At 42.7% G+C, this 22,780-nt stretch overlaps 3 protein-coding genes across 6 annotated transcripts in view; all 3 read left to right on the top strand.

Annotated features, from left to right (window-relative positions):
- The window catches only part of tmed7 (transmembrane p24 trafficking protein 7), a 9,504-nt gene extending 3,337 nt beyond the window's left edge, over positions 1-6,167 (top strand). The window contains exons 2-4 of one of the 2 annotated variants that reach the window (XM_042761480.1): positions 3,525-3,709; positions 4,579-4,824; positions 5,460-6,167. In XM_042761480.1, the coding sequence (XP_042617414.1) occupies positions 3,563-3,709; positions 4,579-4,824; positions 5,460-5,696 (630 nt within the window). In that variant the 5' untranslated portion in view covers positions 3,525-3,562 and the 3' untranslated portion in view covers positions 5,697-6,167. Of the gene's footprint in view, positions 1-3,503; positions 3,710-4,578; positions 4,825-5,459 lie in introns of those variants that run through there. The other variant, XM_019103421.2, reaches the window with a different exon arrangement.
- Positions 6,168-7,064: 897 nt separating this feature from the next.
- LOC109094740 (protein fem-1 homolog C-like) lies at positions 7,065-14,627 on the top strand. Of its 3 annotated transcripts, none has more exons than XM_042761478.1 (3): positions 7,065-7,356; positions 10,575-11,132; positions 13,143-14,627. In XM_042761478.1, the coding sequence occupies exons 2-3, from the start codon at positions 10,589-10,591 to the stop codon at positions 14,450-14,452; spliced, it is 1,854 nt and encodes a 617-aa protein (XP_042617412.1). In that variant the 5' UTR covers positions 7,065-7,356; positions 10,575-10,588; the 3' UTR covers positions 14,453-14,627. The 3 variants fall into 3 exon arrangements, with proteins under 3 accessions (XP_042617412.1, XP_042617411.1, XP_042617413.1); XM_042761477.1 differs by having other exon boundaries at positions 7,070-7,581; XM_042761479.1 differs by lacking the exon at positions 7,065-7,356 and adding an exon at positions 7,614-7,764.
- Positions 14,628-18,087: 3,460 nt separating this feature from the next.
- On the top strand, positions 18,088-22,779 carry LOC109089284 (coiled-coil domain-containing protein 112). Its single transcript, XM_019103408.2, has 9 exons — positions 18,088-18,475; positions 18,549-18,631; positions 20,067-20,156; positions 20,243-20,318; positions 20,385-20,757; positions 20,831-21,223; positions 21,295-21,390; positions 21,860-21,978; positions 22,621-22,779. Exons 1-9 carry the CDS (start codon positions 18,258-18,260, stop codon positions 22,649-22,651), a joined length of 1,479 nt encoding a protein of 492 aa, XP_018958953.2. The 5' UTR covers positions 18,088-18,257; the 3' UTR covers positions 22,652-22,779.
- Position 22,780: the final 1 nt, after the last annotated feature.

The following is a 22,780-nucleotide window of genomic DNA, read 5'->3' as shown; positions in this document are numbered from 1 at the left end:
GACAGTACACATGGTTAAAAGCTAATTCAAATAATATGTCAGGAGCTAGACTTGACCGTTTCTATGTTGTAAAAGGCAATAGGGGAAGGTTCTTTAATAGCTCAATTTCGCCATCTTTTTTATCAGATCACCACTATGTATCTATTAAAGTTTCTGTCTCTATTCCTAGATTCTCTAAGTCACATTGGCACTTTAATAATAGATTATTGCAGGATTGCACTTTTATTCACTCTTTTAATCTTTTCTGGAAAACTTGGAGAGAGGAGAGATGCCGTTTTCAGTCATTGAGTCAATGGTGGGACATCGGTAAAGCTCAAATTAAGACTTTTTGCCAACAGTACACTACACATAGTACTAGAGCCCTTAAAGAAAAAATGAAGTCTCTTGAAAAAGATATTCTTGGGCAAAGCAGCGAATCTACCCACAATAATTCATCCTTTATTGACTCTGTTGCAAGAGATAAGATCCTTTTAAAGAGCTTATTGGAGGAACGAGGAAAAACAGCCCTTGTAAGGACCAGGTTTGCTCAGCTGAATGACATGGATGCTCCAACAGTTTTCTTTTTTGGACTTGAAAAAAAGTCAAGAGAACAGAAGATCTTTCATCAATTGAAGATGCCATGTGGTGGAGTTACAACTGATCGGCAGGAAATTCAAGCATATGCTCTTTCCTTTTACGAGGATTTATACTGTTCCGAGGAATGTGATGGAGCTGCAGCTGATGAATTTTTACATGATTTATCTAAGCTATCTGAAAAGGAACATGATGAATTGGATAGTCCTTTATCATTTGGAGAACTTTCTCAAGCTGTTCAGAAGATGTCTTCTGGGAAATCACCTGGGTTGGACGGTCTTTCAGCAGAGTTTTTCAAGTCTTTCTGGAACTTAATCGGAGAAGACCTATATGGTGTTTTTCTTGAATGTATTGAGCAAGGAACTCTTCCTTTGAGTTGTCGAAGGGCAATTTTAACCCTAATTCCAAAAAAGGGTGATCTTGGGTGTCTAAAGAACTGGCGTCCGATATCATTGATCTGTGCTGATTTTAAGATATTGTCAAAAGCACTGACTAATAGACTTAAAAAATGTATGGCATCAGTCATTCATAAAGATCAAACATTTTGTGTTCCTAAAAGGTCGATTTTTGACAATCTCTTTTTGTTGAGAGATATCATTACTGTTGCTAAAATGCATCATTTGGACATTGGTTTTCTTTCACTAGACCAAGAAAAGGCGTTCGACAGGGTGGACCATCAATATTTATTTAAGACCATGGAAGCGTTTGGTTTTGGTCCATATTTTGTTTCACTCATTAAGATATTATATAATGGAATTTACAGCATGTTAAGACTTAATGGTTCCCTAACTAGGCCTTTTTCTGTAACCAGGGGAATAAGGCAAGGGTGCCCTCTTTCAGGTCTCCTGTATGCAATATCTATCGAGCCTCTCCTAGTTTCACTTAGGAAGCAACTACGTGGTGTTAATATTCCCATTTTCCCCAGTGTAGATCCAGTTAAACTTACAGCTTACGCAGATGACATAACAGTAGTTATAAAAGACTCGGAGGATGTTTCAAGATTGATCTCTTCTTTAGATAGCTTTCGAAAAGCTTCATCTGCATGTATCAACTGGGGAAAATGTGCATCCTTGCTGTTGGGAGAATGGTCGGGTGGAGGACCTCCCCAGCTGCCACAGCAATGTAGATGGGCCCGAGATGGCTTTAGAGTCCTGGGTCTTTACTTTGGGACTAATAGTTATATAGAAAAGAACTGGGAAGGGCTATTTGATCGGGTGATTCTTAGAATCCAGAAGTGGCGATGGATTCTTCCACAACTCTCTTACAGAGGAAGATGTTTGGTTATTAACAACTTGGCAGCTTCAATGCTATGGCATAGATGTACTGTGTTGGATCCTACCAAAGAACTACTTATTGGTGTTCAAAAAGCATTTGTTAACTTTTTTTGGGATGGTTGCCATTGGCTTCCTCCAGGTGTCCTGTATCTCCCTGTGGCAGAGGGAGGGCAGGGATTAATACATCTGGAATCTAAGATTATGGCAATGAGATTGCATACATTGCAAAAACTCCTGTACTGTTCAGATCAAGTGCCTTGGGTTGTTATTGGTCTGCATATACTCAAGAGTCTTGGAGGAATTGGTCTCGACAAGCAGTTGTTCTTAATGCAGAAATCCTTTGTGGAGAAGACACTGTTTTTGCCTTTCAGTTTCTATGGATCAGTGATTAAATCATGGGATTGTTTTAAACTGGTAAGACAAGAGGATGAGCATTATGGTATTGAAGAACCTCTTTTTTTTAATCCTCTTTTTGAAATGCCATCTAATTTGTCCTCCTCTTTAATCACCAAATTTTTGAATGCTGGTATTACGAAAAGTTATGGACTTGATTGATTTAACTAAAGGCCAATGGCGAACTGAACATGAGCTTGCTAATAAAGTTGGGCTAACTTCGGTTAGAATTATGGAGGGGTTAGTTAGGAATCTTAAGGTCTCTTTTCCTCCGATGTTGACCTCTTTTATAAATAATGTTTTTCTTAATGGTTTTATTCCTCAGACATTTCCTGAATTTAAGGTGGTTATTAAAGATTGGGAATCAGTTTAGTGTACAAGTTCAACAAACTTACTGAAAGGTTATGGGGATTTGGTATTTTATTGTATTGAGAAAAAAAATGTTATATCATATTTGTGTGAAGTCTGTACATCTTGGAAAATTGAAACAAAGACTGGACACTAAATGGAGGACTTGGCTTTCTATTTCTGATGAGGTATGTCCATCTTGGAGATTACTGTATAAACCCCCTATCTCCAAGAGATGCGGGGACCTTCAATGGAGGTTATTGCATTGTATTATTGCCTCAAACTCTTTTATTTAAAAGCTTAATGAGACTGTTTTACCGATATGTCCTTTTTGTAATACAACTGACACTGTTTTTCATATGTTTTGTGAGTGTCTTAGACTCTGTCCATTGTTTGAATTGTTGGGAGAAATCATTGTAAAATTGGGTTTCTCGTATACCGATAGTCTATTTATACTGGGTTGCCGATATAAGAAGTCTTGGCAGCAACAGTGTACTCTTGCCAATTTTTTAATAGGGCAAGCTAAATTAGCAATTTATAAAACACATCAGTGTAAAAATGCTGGAGAGGATGTAAGCATGGTGCCTCTTTTTAAGTCTTTGGTGAAGTCTAGAGTGGTCATTGAATATACCTATTATCGGCACACTAATAATGTCTCTTATTTTGAATGGAGATGGGGATTTGGAGCGGTTTTGGTGAATATAAGTGAAGCAGGGAATTTGGTATTTAATTGGTAATAAGAATTTGTTTTTGTTAATGTGGTTGATGTTGTAGTTTTTTTGTAAATTATTTTGGAATTAAAGTGTTTTAAAAGTCTCTCTCTCTCTCTCTCTCTTTGTGTCAGTGTTTAAGTGTCTCTCTCTCTCTCTCTCTCTCTCTCTCTCTCTCTCTCTCTCTCTGTGTCAGTGTTTAAGTGTCTCTCTCTCGCCGCTGCAGCTCTGTCCGGTGGTCATTCAGTGGACCTGCAGGAGAAGATGTTGGCCTGGTTTCTGCTGCTGTGTGTGCAGCTGATGTTCGGCTGGATCCGTGCGTCTGAACTCACCTTCGAGCTGCCGGACAACGCCAAGCAGTGCTTCTATGAGGACATCACCATCGGCACCAAGTGCACGCTGGAGTTCCAGGTACAGGATCGGTCCGGTGCAGTCACAGCAGCGCAGAGAGCAGTATAATACTCTCTAATCACGTCATGCTCAGACCGCAGTGGTGCACCTGCTCTGGAGTAAGAGTCATCAGGGTTTATAAACAAACAACAATAAAGAACACTAATGTGTTCTCCAGATATCTAAACATCCTCAAATCAAGACACGTTTACTGGAGACGCGGAATTTAAAATATGAAGTCTTGTTTTCTGAGAAATTTATAAGAATGAAGTGAGTTTATGGTTAAAACGACAACAAAATATCTGCCAATCCACTTTTAGATTAAGAGCTCATGCGCAGATATTCTTGTTTTAATCATAAACTCACTTCGTTTTGATCAATTTCACAGTGAACTTCTAAACTCCTGTCATCATGAATTAAGAATCTTTATCATTGTGTGAGTGTATATGTGTGTGTGTGTGTGCGTGCGTGAGTGTTTGTGTGTGCGTGAGTGTTTGTGTGAGTGTGTGCGCATGAGTGTGTGTGTGCGTCAGTGTTTGTGTGTGCGCGTGAGTGTGTGTGTGCGTCAGTGTTTGTGTGTGCGCGTGCACGCGCGCGTTTGTGTGAGTGTGTGCGCGTGAGTGTTTGTGTGTGCGTGTGAGTGTGTGTGTGTGTATGTGTGTGTTTGTGCGAGTGTGTGTGAGTGTATGTGTGTGTGTGCACGCGTGAGTGTGTGTGTTTGTGCGTGTGTGTGTTTGTACAAGTGTGTGTGTGTGTCTCAGTAGTGTTTCCTCAAGTTGAGTCCCAGATTTGCAGTATACATCAGTAGTTTCCCAGAACACTGCAGTTTGTGATCAGAGCAGGTCTGGCAGGAGATGTGAGCATTGAGTCGGCTGTGTCTCTCTCTGCAGGTGGTCACTGGCGGTCACTATGATGTGGACTGTCGTCTGGAGGATCCGGATGGGACGGTCCTCTATAAAGAGATGAAGAAGCAGTACGACAGCTTCACCTTCACCGCCTCCAGAAACGGCACGTTCAAGTTCTGCTTCAGCAACGAGTTCTCCACCTTCACACACAAGACCGTGTACTTCGACTTTCAAGTCGGCGACGACCCTCCGCTTTTCCCCAACGAGAACCGAGTGACGGCTTTAACACAGGTGACGAGTTACCTTCACTGCTGTAGTCTGACAGTTTGACACGGGCTTGTCACAGAGCCACCTGCTCAGAAACATCCTCAACCAGCAGAAATCTGACCGACAAAGGCACATCCGCACAAAATGGGTTTATTTAGCATGTGTTGAGGTTTATATTCCAGCTTGGTGTTAATTTGTCTTACTAAGTCTGGTGTCAAATGTAACTGTTAGTTTTTATCATGTTTAGTCAAGCTTGTCCTGTTCTAGTTTTAGTCAGTGAAAACTTTGTCTTAATGAATAATGGTTAAAATGATAAATATTATTATTTTGCTCAATTTGAATTGATATCTGGCAACCGCAGACATGAACACTCTGATAATAGAGTCTAATGTTTGAAATGTTTCGGCTCCATTTTTTTCAACAAAAAAAAGATTTTGGTAAAGTTTTCGTTCTTTTAACTGCATTTTAGTCTCGTCTTTTTTCGTCAATGCTATTGCATGTTGATATAGTCCGAGTTATCATTTAAAATGACCTTATTATCTCGTTTTAGAAATATTGGGGAAAAACCTTTAATTAATGAAATTAACACTATGTCAGCTATAAGTAATGGCATCCAGTAGCTGCTGAAAGCAAGTGTCTAATAATGCTGCTTGTTTCAGATGGAATCCGCCTGCGTCTCTATTCACGAGGCGCTGAAGTCCGTGATCGACTATCAGACACACTTCCGTCTGCGAGAGGCTCAGGGCCGCAGCCGAGCGGAGGATCTGAACACCAGAGTGGCCTTCTGGTCCATCGGAGAGGCCTGCATCCTGCTGGTGGTCAGCATCAGTCAGGTGGTTCTTCTCAGGAGCTTCTTCTCAGACAAGAAAACCACTACAACACGCGTGGGCTCGTAACTCCTCACACCGGGGCACATCGAAGGGTTTTTATACAAAGAATTAGTTATTTAAGCTGAAACACCTTGAGCTTGTTTTCTGTGGTCCTCAGCTCACATCCAGCAGAATATTTCAGCGCTGAAATTGAAACTGGTTTATTTATTTTGTGGCTGTGTGTTGAGTCTTTACATGACGTGAGGATGTACAGACACTGTATACCTGCCTGACACACCAGTGCGGTTTATATACGTCTGCTTGTATCATCATCATCATCATCATCATCACTCGAGATTAGTTCATCCGTTCAGTCGTCATAGAACCACTATGTGTTTGAATGTGAGAGAGCTGTATTTGCTTTATGTTGTAAAAACAAGCATCCTTGCTAATGTTTCCTAGTCATCGTTTTCTTTTCATGACTTTGGTGTTTCTTTTTAATAGCGGTGAATTGACTTTACTTTGTTTGAATGGGTAATAAATGTCTGGAGGAATGTCTCAAAGACTCTTCTTCGTGAAACCTGTGATTCTTTTCAAGTGTACATTTGATCAAATATCATTTTACATATTCAGATGCAAGAAGAGCATCACTGTCTTTTGAGAAAAACTGAAACTGGCTTTGTTTTGACATCTGGCCTGTAGTTTAAGCACCGGACGTGTGCTGACTCCATCCATTCACTGAAATGTGGATATCCCTTGCACATAAACTATTGCAAAACTCACCGGTTTAAATGATTGCTTTATGCATTACACTAGCAAGTTTGTATTAGCACATAAAGCATGACTCTACAGCAGATAGCTGTGCTCTTTAATGCTCAGTCATATGCCAAATTTGCACTGCAAAGGTGGCTTTTACACAGACTGTTTATTGCATTAACACAGGGGCTGAGCAGGCATAATTCAGTCTGGTTTTATGTGTGATTGCATCTTTATACTGAATTCTGAGCAGCCTTAACTCAAGATGCCTGAAGTATACAGCTGTAATTGTGAAAGTGCATTAAACAGTCTGTGTAAAGCCACTTCAGAAGCACATCTGAGCCACTTTTGCAGTGTAAAGACATCATATGAAGTGCAGTGTGAGTCTGCACAGGTTTGTTCAGTACTGAGTCACTGCTTGTGCTCTAAACATCACATTCTTTGCATTTAGCATCAAAGCAGATGTTTTCAGTGTACGGTTCCCCAGAATAAAGCAGAAACACGGAATCAAAGATGAATAATAAGTCCTTTACCGGCATCATTTTTGTTTACATACAACGGTGTCAAAGCATTATACAAAAAAACAACAACAACCAGTGACCAGAAAAACAGACGGTATTTTCGTTCTCTGGCCTCTAGCGAGCGCTGTTTCAAACAAGCAGATCTGCGCCTCGCTCGTCTCTGTGAATCCGTCTTGAAGGCTCACTAAGGAGAAACCCCTCAGAATCGTCCCGTGGGCTCCGCACAGTCGCGGTATTAAAGCGCTCGCGCTCAGTCTCGCGTCGTGACTGTTTTCGTTTACCTTTAAATGGAAAACGCTTGAGCGAGACGGTGATTGGACCGTTCGGCTGTCAATCACGCACGATGGGGCGGAGCCTTCGGTCCGTCGTCACAGACGGGGAAATCAGCAGCAGCGCGACTCTCGTCGAGGGGACCGACAAACCGAGGCGTGGAGCAGAAATGGACTTTAGCGCGGAATAATGTTGATCTGGTGAGCCTCTGGCGGGAGTTCGCCGTGCCGATCGTGTGTGTGTTTAATGAGGAGGATCGCTCCGGTGTGACAGGAAGCGGGGGAGGAAGAGCCGCAGCGACGCGCTATTTTTATCACTTTGTATTATTTGGACTCGACATGAGCTAAAGGACCTTCACAGACTGTGTGCCTGACACCGACACGAATAACACGTTAAAGGAGACAGCCGAGGCCGTGAAGGATCCGGTGAGTGCTGACGCGCTGGTTAACGACAGAACACGACGCGCTAATGAGTCTGTGTGAGTCCGGTGCTGTCCGAGGCTAGATCTGTCGAACACGACACGCTGACTCTGAGCGAGGATGTCCAGAGAGATCATAACGAGCCTCTGAGACCCTAAACTAAAGCTGAACGTCATCAGTGGCTGTATAGTAAGCTAAGTGAACACACACACAACCTGTGCTAGTGCTAGTCTCTCGTCACGTGATGAAATCAGTCCTCACTCAATATTTCACATCCGTTCAAGGTTTATTTGCGGAACAGTGTAGGAATACTCACGAAACTCGCTAAATATTACAGACACCCGTCTCTCGTACAGTCACTGTGTTACGAGCGGCTCTGAAGAACTAGTTAGCAGCTGAACCAGTGATTACCAATCTTACCTCTCGGGTTCAGTTTTTTATTATGAGTAAATGACTAGCTTAGTCAAAGCACTTTATATAGCTTACCTGACACACAACACCTTCGAGTAACAGTTGAAGATTAACTGTCATCATTTACTCGACTTTCTTTCTTCAGAGGATACTGAAGCATCTCTCATTTATCCCCAGTCTCCTGAAGACAGCTCTGGGAGAGGAATAGAGATGGACATATTACAAAAATACTGCGTTCGTGTATATATGTAAATAATAATTTGTTTTAATAGTCAGGTTTTTGTCACCGCTTCTGAACAAGCTTATGATTCGACATCTCGAGGTTCTTTTAGTTGAAAACTTGTGTAAACAATAGAAATGTAACGATTCACTCAACTCACGATTTTTATTTCACGATTCGATTTTCTCATGATTTTTTTTAACAAAATGAGATTGAAGATATACAGTAAATGAAAAGGTGTCATTTTATTAGGCTATTGCGGCACATTTCTTTGTGAAACTGAAATATAACAAAACTAAATTTACATTTTAAAACAAACCCCAAATCAAACAAGTTACACAAATAAAATAAGTCTCCTAATATGAACAAACTAAGGCTTTGTCTGTGCGCTTTTCATTTAAAATTAGAGGCAACTGGATTTTAATAATGATCCAAACAAAGATGCAGCACGAGTAGTTTTTAATCTAAAGTAGACTGTGAGATTTCTAAATCTGAAGAAAATACAGAATGCTCTGAGTTTAGTTTTGTGGAACTATACTACATCAAACATATCTGAAGGAAACAGCAGAACCTCTGAATGAGACGCAGATTCACTCTCTGACAGCAGGTGGCGCTCACGAACAGCAGTGATACAATGTTTCCTTGGTAACCGCTGTAAACAAAGCAGCGCTCATGAACAGCAATGATACAGTGTTTCCTTGGTTACCGCTGTAAACAAAGCAGCGCTGCGCTTATGAACACTACTTTAATATGCATCGTTCAGACGCAAGATGAAAAGAAGAGCCGCTCTCTTCTCTGGAATGCAGTGAGGAACAGCTCTCTTTCCTCTGAGGGTTGCGACGATAACCCGATTTGTGGAACGTTTTTCGCGAATGCATCGCGATTCTTTCTGGAATCGATTCTGAGCTTAGTTTTTAACAGCAGATGGCGCTGCGTGCTTTAGAAACAGCCGTACTCCGCTTGCACTGAAGCATCTTCTTCGTGAGCATTTGTGTGTGTTTAAAAACTAGCCTAGAGCGCCATCTGCTGTTAAAAACGAAACTCCGAATCAATTCCAGAGAGAATCGAGATACTTTCGGAAATTTGCAGAATCAGTCCACAAATCGATTTATCATCGCAGATGAGTTTTCCTCTGTCTCTGCTGTTTGGATTTCACGTGATTCTCTTTGTGGTGGCGACATTATGTTTCACTGATTCATGTGATCAAAAGTAATTAAACTTGTTAGATAGTTTTGATCAAAGTATTTCCAGACTTCACAGACGACGATGTTCTGTGATCAAATACAATCAACTTCACTCGCTCCACAGCGCCACCCAGTGCATTTACTTATAACTGACTGAGTTTGCGTGCTTGGGATTTATCATGGATTCCCTGCATTTATGGCCAGCAAAGCAACGCATAGTAAAATATCAAGTCAAATCGTGTTTTTTATTTTTTTTAAATAGTTACAGATTAAATATTCGACTATGTGCACGCCCCTAGTGAGAAACGGCTCCAAACGCAAGCTAGAAACTGAGCTCTTGAGCTCTTCATAGTTTGTGAATGTCAGGATATTCCTCGAAACTGCAGCTCTTGAGAAGGTTTGGAAGTTTAATACAGATGTAATGATTTACTCAACTCATGATGCAACAGGATTCACAAAACTGATTTCACAATATGTGTTACTCATGATTTTTTTTTTTTAACAAAAGGAGGTTTAAGACAAATTCTAAATTAAAAGGTGTCCTTTTATTATTTCATTGTATTTTATTACAGAATGCCACACATTTCTTTGTGAAATTGAAATATGTCAAATAACTAAACTGAAGTTTTAAAACAAATCCCAAACCAAATGAATAATGAAATAAGTCTCTTAATGTAATGTGCTCTTTCCGTTTAAAAGTAGAGGAAAGCACTGCATTTTAATCGCGATCCGAACAGAGATGCTGCATACGTGAGCAGATTCTGATTTAAATTAGATTGACTAATTTCAACATTTGAAACCAAACAGAATGATCAGACTTCAGCTTCATGAATCTCTTCTACATAAATCATATCTGAATGAGACGCAGTTTCACTCTCTGACAGCAGGAGGCGCTCATGGAGCAGCAGATACAGCGTTTCCATGGTTACCGCTGTAAACAAAGCAGCTGAATGCTACATTAATGTGCATTACAGAGACGAGACGAGAAGAAAACACCACCTGAACTTTCCTTCAGAGACACATTCATATAAACCCCACCTGCATCGCCTTTCCTTCAACATCTCAACCACACGAGTCCTCACTTATTATTAATGATTTCCAACCGCTGCATCGTTACGTCCCTACAATTTAAACTTGTATAGAAAGCATGTTGTATGTGTCTGATTTTGTTGTTTTTGCCGCAGGGCAACCCTATGCCATGGATTTAAAAACTGCTGTTTTCAACGCCGCCCGAGACGGCAAACTGAGACTCCTCCAGAAACTCTTAGAGAATAAGAACGATCACGACGTCATGAAGCTGATAGCGGAGAAGACCAACGGAGCGACGCCGTTACTCATGGCCGCGCGGTACGGTCACCTGGAGCTGCTGGAGTACCTGATCGAGTGCTGCTGCGCGCCTGTGGAGGTCGGGGGCTCTGTGAACTTCGACGGCGAGATCATCGAGGGAGCGCCGCCGCTGTGGGCCGCCTCGGCCGCCGGACACCTGAAGGTCGTGCAGTCTCTGCTGGGACACGGCGCCTCTGTGAACAACACGACTCTCACGAACTCCACCCCGCTGAGAGCCGCCTGCTTCGACGGACACTTGGATATCGTCAGATACCTGGTGGAGCACAAAGCGGATCTGGAAGTGGCCAACAGGCACGGACACACCTGCCTCATGATATCATGTTATAAAGGACACAAGGAGATCGCACAGTACCTGCTGGAGAAAGGAGCTGATGTCAACCGGAAAAGTGTGAAAGGTGAGACCTGCGGGGTTCAGCATGCGGACTAGAGGCTCTCATGCTGTCAGTCGTGTTGGTTAAAGGCAGAGTAGGTGGTTTGGTTCAAAAACATATGTTTGTTGTGCTTAGTGGTTTAAATGTATTTATGTGCATTTATATCATCCTTGGAAGGTTTAGGACGGTAAAATGATCGTCCAATCAGATTCCTTGGCCTGAGGATTAGGTCGATGCATGTATTTGCGTCCTTCTGCGCAGACATGATACGTCATCAGTGCGTTCCGTTACGCTGCTGCAGACTGAGTGAGAACGGAAGGTGTTATGATAATGTTTATACTGTAATGTTTTCTCTCTGGTGAATGAGACATAAGGTGATTCGTCTCTCATGGTTAGCCTCTGCGCGGTCATGTGTATTTGGAGAGTGATTTGCAGGGAGGGTGGGATCTTATGCTTTTAAAGCTAGCTTGCTATTACTAGCCTCTCCGAAATCGCCAGCCCTACCTTTAAACTTCATTAGCTATGTTTCCATGTACCTGTTATTCAGATTTTGGGATATCGCTTAATAAAATGCTGGATGGAGACACCAAGATGTGGATAAATTCTAAAAATGCGCATAAAAAGCTCAATTGAGATGAATTCATTTTTTCTTATCCGATATAAAAACATACGTATAAACTACGATGGAAACAAGATGACTGAATAAATTTGTCAGTGCTTGTAAGTCATGAGTGATGGGATTAACCAGTGGACCGGACGCATTGCACTGCATCAGAAGTGTCTGACACCACAGCAGCATGCTCCGAAAGCAAGATCACATGACTGCATTTATTGAGATTCATCTGCAAGTAACTCATTATATATGAAAAAGACCTTTCTCGTTATGATTTTGTTCTCTTCGTCTCTTCGCTGGATGGAAACTTAGCTGGATGCTTTATTCACAGATGTTTTATGCGATATTCCAATTTTGCACACAGGTTAAATTCGCAACTTAGGATGAAGCATAGCTAGTGTAATCCATCACAATCAGTTCGTGATTTAGGGAAGTGTTGTCTTCACAGAGATGTCGGTTCTCTGATCACTGAATGAGCAGCATCACTTCAGACAGATGTGTGGATCTCGTGGAAACTGATTGATTCTCAGCGTTGACTTCGTAGAACAAGGCTAGGGCCGCATGATTATAACAAAAATCATTATTGTCGTTATTCCCTTGATACTGTAATTGTGATTATTTATTACGATTATCACAATTTACATTGCATTCTATATTATGTTCTATACATTGCATTGATGCATTCTATAGTTTTATATGAATATAAACTAGCTGAAAACATTCAAACTGAAAAACTTTTACTGCTTTTCTATAAGTATTAAGCCTCAAATGTCAACTACACATTAGTTTGTTTCTTTAAATAAAAAAAGTAAAAATATGCATGGTGTTATAATGTTATACTAAAACTAAATCAATGGAAAAATGCCTAAGATAACCTGCAGAAAGAAAATACACATCTCAAGCACTCAGAATAACAGGAGTGAACGATTAATTTCCGCTTTGAACAATTATGTAATTGTGCAGCCCTGTGCTGTCACTATAAAGTCATTGTGATTTGCTCTGTTTGTTTCTGTTGGTCTTGATCAGGAAAAATAACAGAATCAGTGATCACTTCAGATTGTGCTGTAAAGCAGCTCTTACTCAGATCAGGTTAGTTCAGTGTTGATTCAGTTTAGATTAATAGTGTGAAGTTCAGTTCATCTATCTGTTCTACAGAAGGCTCTAATGTTGTTATTCAACTTCAGTTTGATAACAGTCGATGTTGCACAGAAGACAGTAGCTCATGTGAAGCGTGTCATTTCTTCATCAGCAAACAGAACTGTGAAAAGTGTTTCAGATTCTAAATGACTCTTTTTGTTCTGTTAGTGCTGGACATTTAAATATACATAACTTAGCACAGCTTCTGTTTCTCTTACAGTAGCTGTAGTATTTTCATCCATGCATCTCTGATGACTTGTGTTCTGTGTGCTCTTTGTCTTGAGGTAACACGGCTTTACACGACTGCGCTGAGTCCGGGAGCTTGGAGATCATGAAGATGCTCCTGAAGTACGGCTCCACTATGGAGAAGGACGGTTACGGGATGACGCCGCTGCTCTCGGCCAGCGTGACGGGACACACCAACATCGTGGATTTCCTCACGCAGCACCCTCAGACGAGCAGAACGGAGCGCATCAATGCTCTGGAGCTGCTGGGGGCCACGTTCGTGGATAAAAAGAGAGACCTGCTGGGAGCGCTGAAGTACTGGAAGAGAGCCATGGATCTGCGGCACAGCGACCCCAACCACGTGCTCCTGAAGGACGAGCCCAAGCTGCTGGCGCCGGCCTACGATTACAGCAAGGAGGTGAACACGTTCGAGGAGCTGGACAGCCTGATCGCTGACCCTGACGACATGCGCATGCAAGCGCTGCTGATTCGAGAGCGCATCCTCGGCCCCTCGCACCCGGACACATCCTACTACATCCGCTACCGGGGAGCCGTCTACGCTGACTCGGGCAACTTCGAGCGCTGCATCAAGCTGTGGAAGTACGCTCTGGACATGCAGCAGAACAACCTGGACGCGCTCAGCCCCATGACGGCCAGCAGCCTGCTGTCCTTCGCCGAGCTCTTCTCCTTCATGCTGCAGGACCGAGCCAAGGGTCTGCTGGGGACCTCAGTGTCCTTCCAGGAGCTGATGGAGATCCTCAGCAAGAGCGTGCTGGAGATCGAGCGCGCCATCAAGAAGCCGCAGCCCGGCCCGGACCCAGCGCAGCTCAGCAAGGTGCTGTCCATCATCCTGCACCTCATCTGCCTGCTGGAGAAAGTGCCGTGCACCGTGGAGCAGGACCACTTCAAGAAGGAGACCATCTACAAGTTCCTGAAGCTGCAGGCCTGCGGGAAGAACGGCTTCAGTCCGCTGCACCTGGCCGTGGACAGGAACACCACCTGCGTGGGCCGCTACCCCGTCTGCAAGTTCCCCTCCTTCCAGGTCACGTCCATCCTGCTGGAGTGCGGCGCTGATGTGAACTGCCGCGACGAGGACGACAACAGCCCTCTGCATGTGGCTGCGTCCAACAACCACCCCGACATCATGAACCTGCTGATCTCCTGCGGCACACACTTCGACAGCACCAACTCCCTCAAACAGACGGCCTGTGACCTGCTGGACCAGAAGGAGCTGGCCAAGAACCTGATCCAGCCCATCAACCACACCACGCTGCAGTGTCTGGCGGCGCGCGCCATCATCAAACACGGCCTGGTGTACCGCGGGAACATCCCCGAGCGGCTGGAGGCCTTCGTGCTGCTGCACAGATAGTGACGGACGACGGCATCGGCATGCAGCGCTTCCAGCAGAGTCCTGTTGCGTTCGTTCTCCGTTTCGTGCTGCAGGTTTGCATCTCCTTTGCTTTCTCTATGCCGAGACGGTAGGAGCCGCGGGATGCTGCGGTTTGGTTTGGTTCTCTGGAGAGGACAGGAATGCTGTGGTCACTCCCCTCCAGCGTGAACGAGCATCACGACCTGCTTAATGTTTGCAGATACCATAAGTGCTTTTATTCTTCCTATGCACAGGCTGTAATGTCGGGACTGTTCTTTGTTGTTTTATTGTGTTGTGTGTTGTTTTAATTGAATTGCTTTTTTTTTTGTTTTTTTTTTTTCTTTTTTTTCATTGTTTTCTGATGATAGGGGGGATAATCCTGTTTGAGGAAGTGTGGATCTTTTGAATGTTTAACCTTTGAACCCGGACGAGCTGTAAAAACCAAACCTCTTGATTATCGCACCGCATGTGCTGAAGTTTTAACGGTTTACTCTCAGACATACTAACCAGTGCCGATGTTTGTGATGATGATGATGATGATGGGATCTTCAGCTCTGCGTAGTTTAAGTTCAGCTTTAGCTACATTTGTGTGGTTTGAACTCAAGGGCTTTAGATTCTTCTACAGGCACAATACACTAGTAAATGAAACAAATGTACAGTCAAAGGACTTGCACTTTATTGCAGTGAAATTTGATATTCATATTATGATAGCATAAAGCTTGTTGATGTCCATAGAGCATAATTGATAATAAACCTCTGTTGCACTCGAGTGTTTGAGTGTTTTTTCCTACAACAGATTCAGCTCCGATAAGTATTCAGTCACGTGACGAACCGTCAGCGCAGGTGTGACGGGGATTTCTCACAGATCACGTCACTCCTCTGAGTGCGGTTTTAACAAAGACTCAATCAACTGATGTTTTGTTTGGAAATGCCAGATAAAGGGCTTATCTAATGGGCTAAAAGAATCCAGGTGCACTTTAGAGAAAACCTAGGAAATATTTATTGACTATGAGGCTGATTTCTCAAATGTTTTTTTTGTAAGCTGTTTTTTTTTTCTTACAATCAGTGACACTTGTTTTGATAGTTGATCGACTGACTTGTGTATTCGACTGCTGTATTCGACAGTGACGGGAGGTGATTTATTCTCTCGTCTTCCTGGTTCTCCAGCTTTCTGAGATGATTTTGGCGAGCTGGGAGTGTTTTCTGGTGACTCAGAGAGGGTGTGATCTGTGTGTCGTTCCTCAACATGTTCAAGTTTGTTTATTTCCTCGTTGCACTGCCTGCAATCTTTCTCAATCATTTTCTTAAACCAACACTTTAAACTCAGAATGAAATGAACCCCATTTATTTCTTACTACATGTTACTGTACGTGACTCATCTGTCTGTGTATTTATTCTGATGTATGCTATTGTTAATCCTCTTTAATCGAGGTTCACATGCCAATCAACAACCAGCAGATGAAATCATGTCTGCCCTACGGTTTTATTTCTAGTTTGACTGCGTCTTAGATTGAAAATACATCACAATACGGTAGTGGAAATCAGTGGAACATCACAAAAGCATTATTTTTATTTGTATAGTGTTTGAATCATGTGATAAATGTGTACAAAGCTTGTTAACACTGACCCTACGCATACAAACAGACCAGAAACATCTACCCAGGTGTAGATCCTGGAGTTATTAAACGTTGTCTTATTGAGCAGACAGACAGTCATTAGAGTTTTAAAACAGTAGTTGACCCACACGTGTGTAATATCTCTGTCACATACTCACGTTGTTCCAAACTTATGATTTCTAGGGAAATCCCGGCTATTTTTATCAATAACAAGTGTTCAGGGTGTTTGGACATAAAGCTTGAGCATCTTACAGGAACAGAGTTTACACAGTGAACTCATGACGTATAGTGTTCTATACTTGATCTAGGGTTTCTATAAATCTGGAAACATTAATGCATATCTTTATCCACTAACCCACACCTCTGATCTTAATTATTACTGTCTTGTATTACCAGAGTGCTCTTAATGAAACCGCTCTGCTTGTTTTCACACACTTTTCTTTCTGTGTTTTCTTTCGGGACTCGACATGTGACACTTAGCCTACTTTTCTGGTGTCTTTAAATAACCTTGAACAATGTCCCGCTCAAAATATGTCCTACATCCAGGGCTTCATCAGTGCTTCCTCAGGTATGGAGAGGAACCGTGGACAGACGTTCTTCAGACTCGACCCGAGCGTGGCATCAGAAGTCACAAAAGTAGTTTTTGCTCTGAGCGTGGTCAAGAGTAGATTATACTGTAGAGTCATCGTTCTTCATTGGGTTTGGCAGGTGTTGAATATGGGCTGGTTTGTGTGTGATGCTGAATTTGGCCGAGCATCTGAGCTTCTAGATGCCTTTCTGCATCATCGTGTGCTACTGGAAACCTACAAACAAAGGCATCTGTACACAGCTAAGTTGAGGCTTATCAAAACTCTGTGCTGCATAAAGTATGCCTGCTCAGACCCCAGCATCACAGAATGGTTTAAAGGTTCAGTTGCTGTGTAAATGCATTTATGCAACAGTGTGTAAAGACACTTCGGAGGCGCTTCTGTGCCACCTTTGCAGTGTGAATCTGCTGCAACACTAGATTCTGATCCTTTCACAGCTGACAGATGGCTTTTGAGTGATTTGAATAACTGCTCCAGACACTGTCACAGAAATACAGCTGTTCAGAGGTGAGTGAACACCTGTGATCTTCCTCCAGAGAGCTGTGGTCTACAGACAAAATCACAAACACATTTCTTGGGAGCAGCAGGAACAGAAACAGCTGTAGTAGCCCAAAGAGAGTAGCACTGCATGAATCCTCACACCTCTCTGCAGCAGGTTTGATTGTTTGAATCTCTCGTGATGGGAGGATAAAGAACAGTCCAGCAGCACATTACATTCTCTGTGTTCATTCTGAGGCTGAAAGTAGGGAAGAGAGACTGTGCACGAGCCCTGGAGACACGATCTATTAACTTCCCAGATAATTGTCTCGCATCAGTGGGATCTACTATTCCAAATATCCCGCTGATGGAGTTCCTTCTGTTCTGAGCACAATACTGTCATCATCATCATCATCAGCAGTCAGAGAATATTCCACAGACCAGGCTTCTGTTCTCTCATCTCTACTCCTCTGAAGTCTGCAGGGGGGGTGCTCAGGTGCGCATGCGCGAACATCTGCGCACTGATGTTGTTGGCAGCTGTTAATACACATTATAGACTGTATAAAAACATACACATCCACTGTTTTAGATCGAGTAACTGTAATACTGCACACGAGTTCACTCAGACTGAAAGCATAACTCTAGGCGATGCCAGTTTCAGAGCAGAATGCTAAATTTCATTCACTTCACTCGCAGCGCATAGACTTACCGAAATAAAAGCGTGCTTAAAAAAAGGTAATATTAGCACTGTATTTTTAAGTGTACTATAAAACAACTTTTATTTTATACTCAATTTATTTTTAAATATAATATTATCACACCGATTATTTTTATTATTTTATTTATTTTATTAAAATAAAAAATCCAATAATACTATTCTCATTATGAATAATAATTTTTATTTTTTATAGTTATATTTAATGAGTCACACTACATGCAGTGTGAGAACTAAACCAAATCTCCAGGTGCTCTCATGAGAACCAGACCCAACAACATTATAAACTATGTTCCTTGCTAAGTTTTATTCAAATGTGTTATGTTCACACGTGTTACATACACTAATAGTTTTTCAAATGTGATGTATTTTCTTGGTTTGAGCTATACAGGGCAAATTATATATTTGAAATGCTTTTAAAACATGAGCGAATTCCAAACGGAAGTGAGCGTCCCTGTATTTCCGTAAGGCATAAGTCGTTGCCATGGCAACAGTTCAAACAAAGCCTCCGGACGGAGCGCTTGCAGATGATTGACGCATGTGATAAACGGTCAATTTTAGGCTCGCGCGCGACCGACCGAATGTCTGTGGCGGATTTTCTGCGGGAAGCGGAAGCTCTCAGAAGGCTGTGAGTTTCTCAGAGAGTTTCTCTGTCTGTGTGGATCATTACAGCTGTCGACTCTCTTCTTTCACTCTTTCAGGCTGTTTAAAGAGGAGAGAGCGGCCGGACCGCGCGCGCTCACAGAGCTCCGGGACCACATGAACGCGCAGCTCCGAGCAGACAGTAGGACGAACTTTCCGCGACTGTGTTTGTGGTTTATATTTCACTGCAATGTGTGCAGCTGCTGTTCTGTTCAGTCCCAGAAGAGTCAGTCTGACTGCTCCGCAGGGTTGCCAAGTCCGCGGTACTCCCTCACTGCTGTGAATCGTTTGTTTGAGCCAGTGATTCGGAGCGCGAAACGAACTGCTGAAGTCACGTGATTTCATGAACTTTAGCTGGGTGGCGATGATCTCTTTGAACCCGTGAATATCGAGTTTTCTGATATCGGCAGGGTTGCCAGGTTTTCACAACAACACCATCCCGATTGATCCAGTTCCGTTCCCGTTCTCATTCCGGGGGAAAATATCATGATTCTGGGGTCCCTTCAGCCCGCGTAGCCCAATTCTGCGGGAAAAGCGAGGACTTGGCAACACTGGATATCGGCCCCTAATGGAAGCGCGTTTCTGCCACTGAATAATAATAATAATAATAATAATAATGGTAATTGCGACTTTTTATCTCACAATTCTGACTTTTTTCCCCCAGAATTGGGAGATATAAACTCGCAATTGTGAGAAAAATGTCAGAACTGCAAGTTTATATCTCACAATTCTGAGAGAAAAAAAGCCAAAGTTGTTGTAAAACGTTTTCTTTTTTTTTTTTTTTTTTTTTTTTTTTACAGTGTTTTTTATTCAGTGGCAGAAACGCGCTTCCATAGTCTTCAGTGCAGTTTCATACATCTGTAGACTTTTTAAATGAGACATTTGTGTAATTAAAAGGAAAAGCCCTCCATAGAACAAACAAAACAAGCCCTGCGATTTCATAAAAGTACGTATATTATACAGACAATTCATATTTAATTGAAGTTGATTGCATTATTTTAATAACTTAATAATTTAATAACTCAGTAAAACAGTGGGTGCGTGAAAGCAGTTTTCGTTGCACTTACACAGTTTTGACCAGCAGGCGTCAGCAGCGAGCGGCGTCTCGAGCGCTTCGAAACAGTGAGTCATTTAAAGCAATTGGTTCAATTGATTCGAAGCTTCAAAAAGGTTCGTTTGCACCAGCACTAGGTCTACTTGTAAACTTTTATCGCTGGTTGTTTTCTTCCCTCGGGTTAAAAGTTTGACCTATAACATAAAATATACTTGAGCTAAATACCTTTATTTAAATATTTTACCCATTTTATATTCTACCAGTGATAAAACTGCTAAATGATGAGACTAAATAAGGACAGTTTTGTGTGGAATGGGCTCATTTAGGATTATTACTAGCCCATACAATGATTTCCAAGTTAAAAATGTGTGTATTGCATTAGAGTGACTGTAAAATAACTGTTTTAGGTGTGGGAGTGGTGTATTTTGAGTTCTGGTGTTTCTGTTCAGGGCTAGTTTTGTTACTCAGATCTGTACTGTGATGGAATATTAATAATATTAATATCGTCTGGTTTGTCCGTCAGTCATGAAAGTTCAGCAGCAGCTGCAGAAACTCAAGAACGGCGTCTTCAGGTTCCAGGAGCAGCTGATGGATGTCAGACCGTCTCCAGATGGTGAGCACACCAAACGAGAACATCGACCATTTACCACAAAACTACTGTTTAATGAAGCGCACGTGTCTGTTTCTGTTGAATTTCAGTGATTGACAAATTAAAAGAGACCATGACTGATATTGAGAACTCCATCAGTGTTTTCAAAGACACACAGCATCAGAGGTACGAGATCTGTTTCTGCCGAGATGTCTTGAGTAGATCGTTCCTCTCAAACACGCGTCTCTCTAGTTTTGAGGAGCTCCTGAAAGAGGAGAGGACCTTCTCACAGGAGATCTGTGCCTTCGAGAAGAAGATGGACTCTTGGTCGCTGCCTGTGAAAGCAGAGGTGCGTCGTCCTCGCTCAGACGAGAAGAGCGACTGGAGGAACCTCCCACCGGAGCTGACGGCGCTCCAGACCTTCCTCCAGCAGACGGGAGGCAGACACGGCGGCTGGGACGAGTTCGACCACCACAGCTTCCTGAAAGTGTGGACCAAGCACGGCGGAAAGCCCTCGTTCAGACGAGAAGCAAGGCTTTATTTACCTGGAAGGACTGAGGAGGACGTGAGGCTGCACGAGGAGTGGTTTGTGGAGCTGCGCCGGCTGCAGGAAAGACAGAGGGAGGTACGGCGCTCCATCTCTTCATCACTCCAGGGTTTCTGTGACACGACTCACTCTGTGTTCCCTCGTCCACCAGGCCATCCGCAAGTGGAGAGCATCCAAGCGGAGAGAGCACGAGCTGCAGCGGGACAGAGACGAGGAGCCGCAGGAGGACGAGGCCCGGCGTCTTCTGAAGCAGGAGGAGCAGCGCAGGGAGGAGTCTGAACGCCTGGAGGCCTGGAGGAGACACAGGACACAGCAGAGAGAGGAGGAGCGACAGCAGCGGCTCAGAGACCAGATCCTGCAGCGGAGGAGAGCCCAAGAAGAGCGGCGGAGACAGCTGGAGCTCAAGCTTCTCGTGGAGGCACACGCCCGGCAGAAGAAGGAGCAGGAGGAGCTGCGTCTGCTGGAGGAGGAGGCGCAGGAGCAGGCGGAGAGACAGGAGCGGCAGCGGCAGGCGGCTGAAGGCATCAGACGCTTCCAGGAGCGAGTGAGAGCAGCTATGAGTTTTTGACACTGTCTCTCGTCTTCTCTTTGGTTATTCTGTCCTTCTCTCGTCAGGACTCACGCCGCCTCGAGGAGAAGCTCCAGGAGAAACAGAGCAAAGAGGAGGAACAGAGCGAGCGGCTGAGGACGCTAGATAAACTAAAGGAAAAGGTTCGCTGATGAGACATCCCATACAGCAAAAATATGTTTTCAAAGATATATGAAAATTACTATATTTGCATAACATGTTTCTACCAATATGGTAAAAAAATAAAAAATTTAAAATATTTTTTGTTTTTTTCAGAACATCTAAACGTATATTTTGCCCTCTGTTTCAATTCAAGAAAATACATTCACATACTTCACATTTAAAGAAAAGCTTAATTTGTTGTCTGTAACGTGTGAACATGTAACATGTTTAAAAAACAGTTACATGAAACATTATTAAATAACTATGAGTTTAGTTTGATCTCTAATAGACTTTTCCATCCATATTTGCATTTAATGTAATTGTAGGCTAATGTAAGATTGGAAATATGTTTTGGAATATGAAGGTTAAAACTAATTATGTAGTTTTGTAGCATGTATTTAAGATATATTTTGGCCACAGAAAATGTATTTTTTCACATTGTGGCATCAGGTGGAGGCTGAGGTCAGCCGGGATCCGTCCAGACTCTGGAAGCTCACTAAAGTGTGGGAGGAGCGCACTAAAGAGATCGGCCCGTCCGGAACCGGACCCATGTTTCAGATCTTCCGCAGGTACAGAACCTCCAGAAACAGTCTGCATTTATCTCTACATTACAAAGTATTTAGCTGGACATCTAGCCTGTGCACGATGAGCTGATGTGTTCTTAAAGGAAATAAATAAAAGCTTTTGATTAATTTTTCGACATTGCAGAGAATATTTTCAAATTAACATCAAATATTATATTTAAAAATAATAACACTAGTTATTCTATATCTTACCCCAAGGGTCTAATTAATACTGATTCACTTCAGAATAAAAACATTTTCTCTGAATGTAAAAACATGAATGTGTCCACAAACCCCTCGTTAACAAATAGACACAACATCCTTTGCTGCTCAGCACAATACAGCGTGACAGCATCTTCTCCTGAACACAGATGTTTGTGCTGAAGTCAGAAACCCAGACACAGCTGCATTTACACTGTGATTTACTGACAGTATTCCACACACACACGCACACACCCACACTCTCTCACACACACACACACACACACACACACACACACACACACACACACACACACTTACACACTCTCTCTCACACACACACACACACACACACACACACACACACACACACACACACACTCACAGGGCTTGTATCTGAAGTGTTATTGTGACTCTGGACTCAGGTGGTTGTTCTCTCCTCCACAGAGCTGTTCCTTCATGGAGACAAGACTCGTGAATGACTCGCTGCACCACTTCAAGTCAATACAATGAACTGAAAATATGTGTAAAAATGTTGCATTTTAGATGAAGTTTCAATTCAAGATAATGGAGGAATCAGCTTAATTAAACATTTTATACATCACAG

The sequence above is a fragment of the Cyprinus carpio genome, chromosome A8 (genome assembly GCF_018340385.1).
Source record: "Cyprinus carpio isolate SPL01 chromosome A8, ASM1834038v1, whole genome shotgun sequence".
NCBI classification, from domain to species: Eukaryota; Metazoa; Chordata; class Actinopteri; order Cypriniformes; family Cyprinidae; genus Cyprinus; species Cyprinus carpio.
Note: the sequence above shows the minus strand (reverse complement) of the source record. Positions and strands in the feature narration are given on the sequence as shown.

Coding starts and splice junctions, on each gene's coding strand:
- LOC109094740 (XM_042761478.1), top strand. CDS start 10,589: ATGGATTTAAAAACTGCTGTTTTCAACGCCGCCCGAGACGGCAAACTG. Junction 11,133..13,142: donor CAACCGGAAAAGTGTGAAAG/GTGAGACCTGCG, acceptor CTTTGTCTTGAG/GTAACACGGCTTTACACGAC.
- LOC109089284 (XM_019103408.2), top strand. CDS start 18,258: ATGCTTTTAAAACATGAGCGAATTCCAAACGGAAGTGAGCGTCCCTGT. Junction 18,476..18,548: donor GCGGAAGCTCTCAGAAGGCT/GTGAGTTTCTCA, acceptor TCACTCTTTCAG/GCTGTTTAAAGAGGAGAGAG. Junction 21,391..21,859: donor TAGATAAACTAAAGGAAAAG/GTTCGCTGATGA, acceptor TTGTGGCATCAG/GTGGAGGCTGAGGTCAGCCG.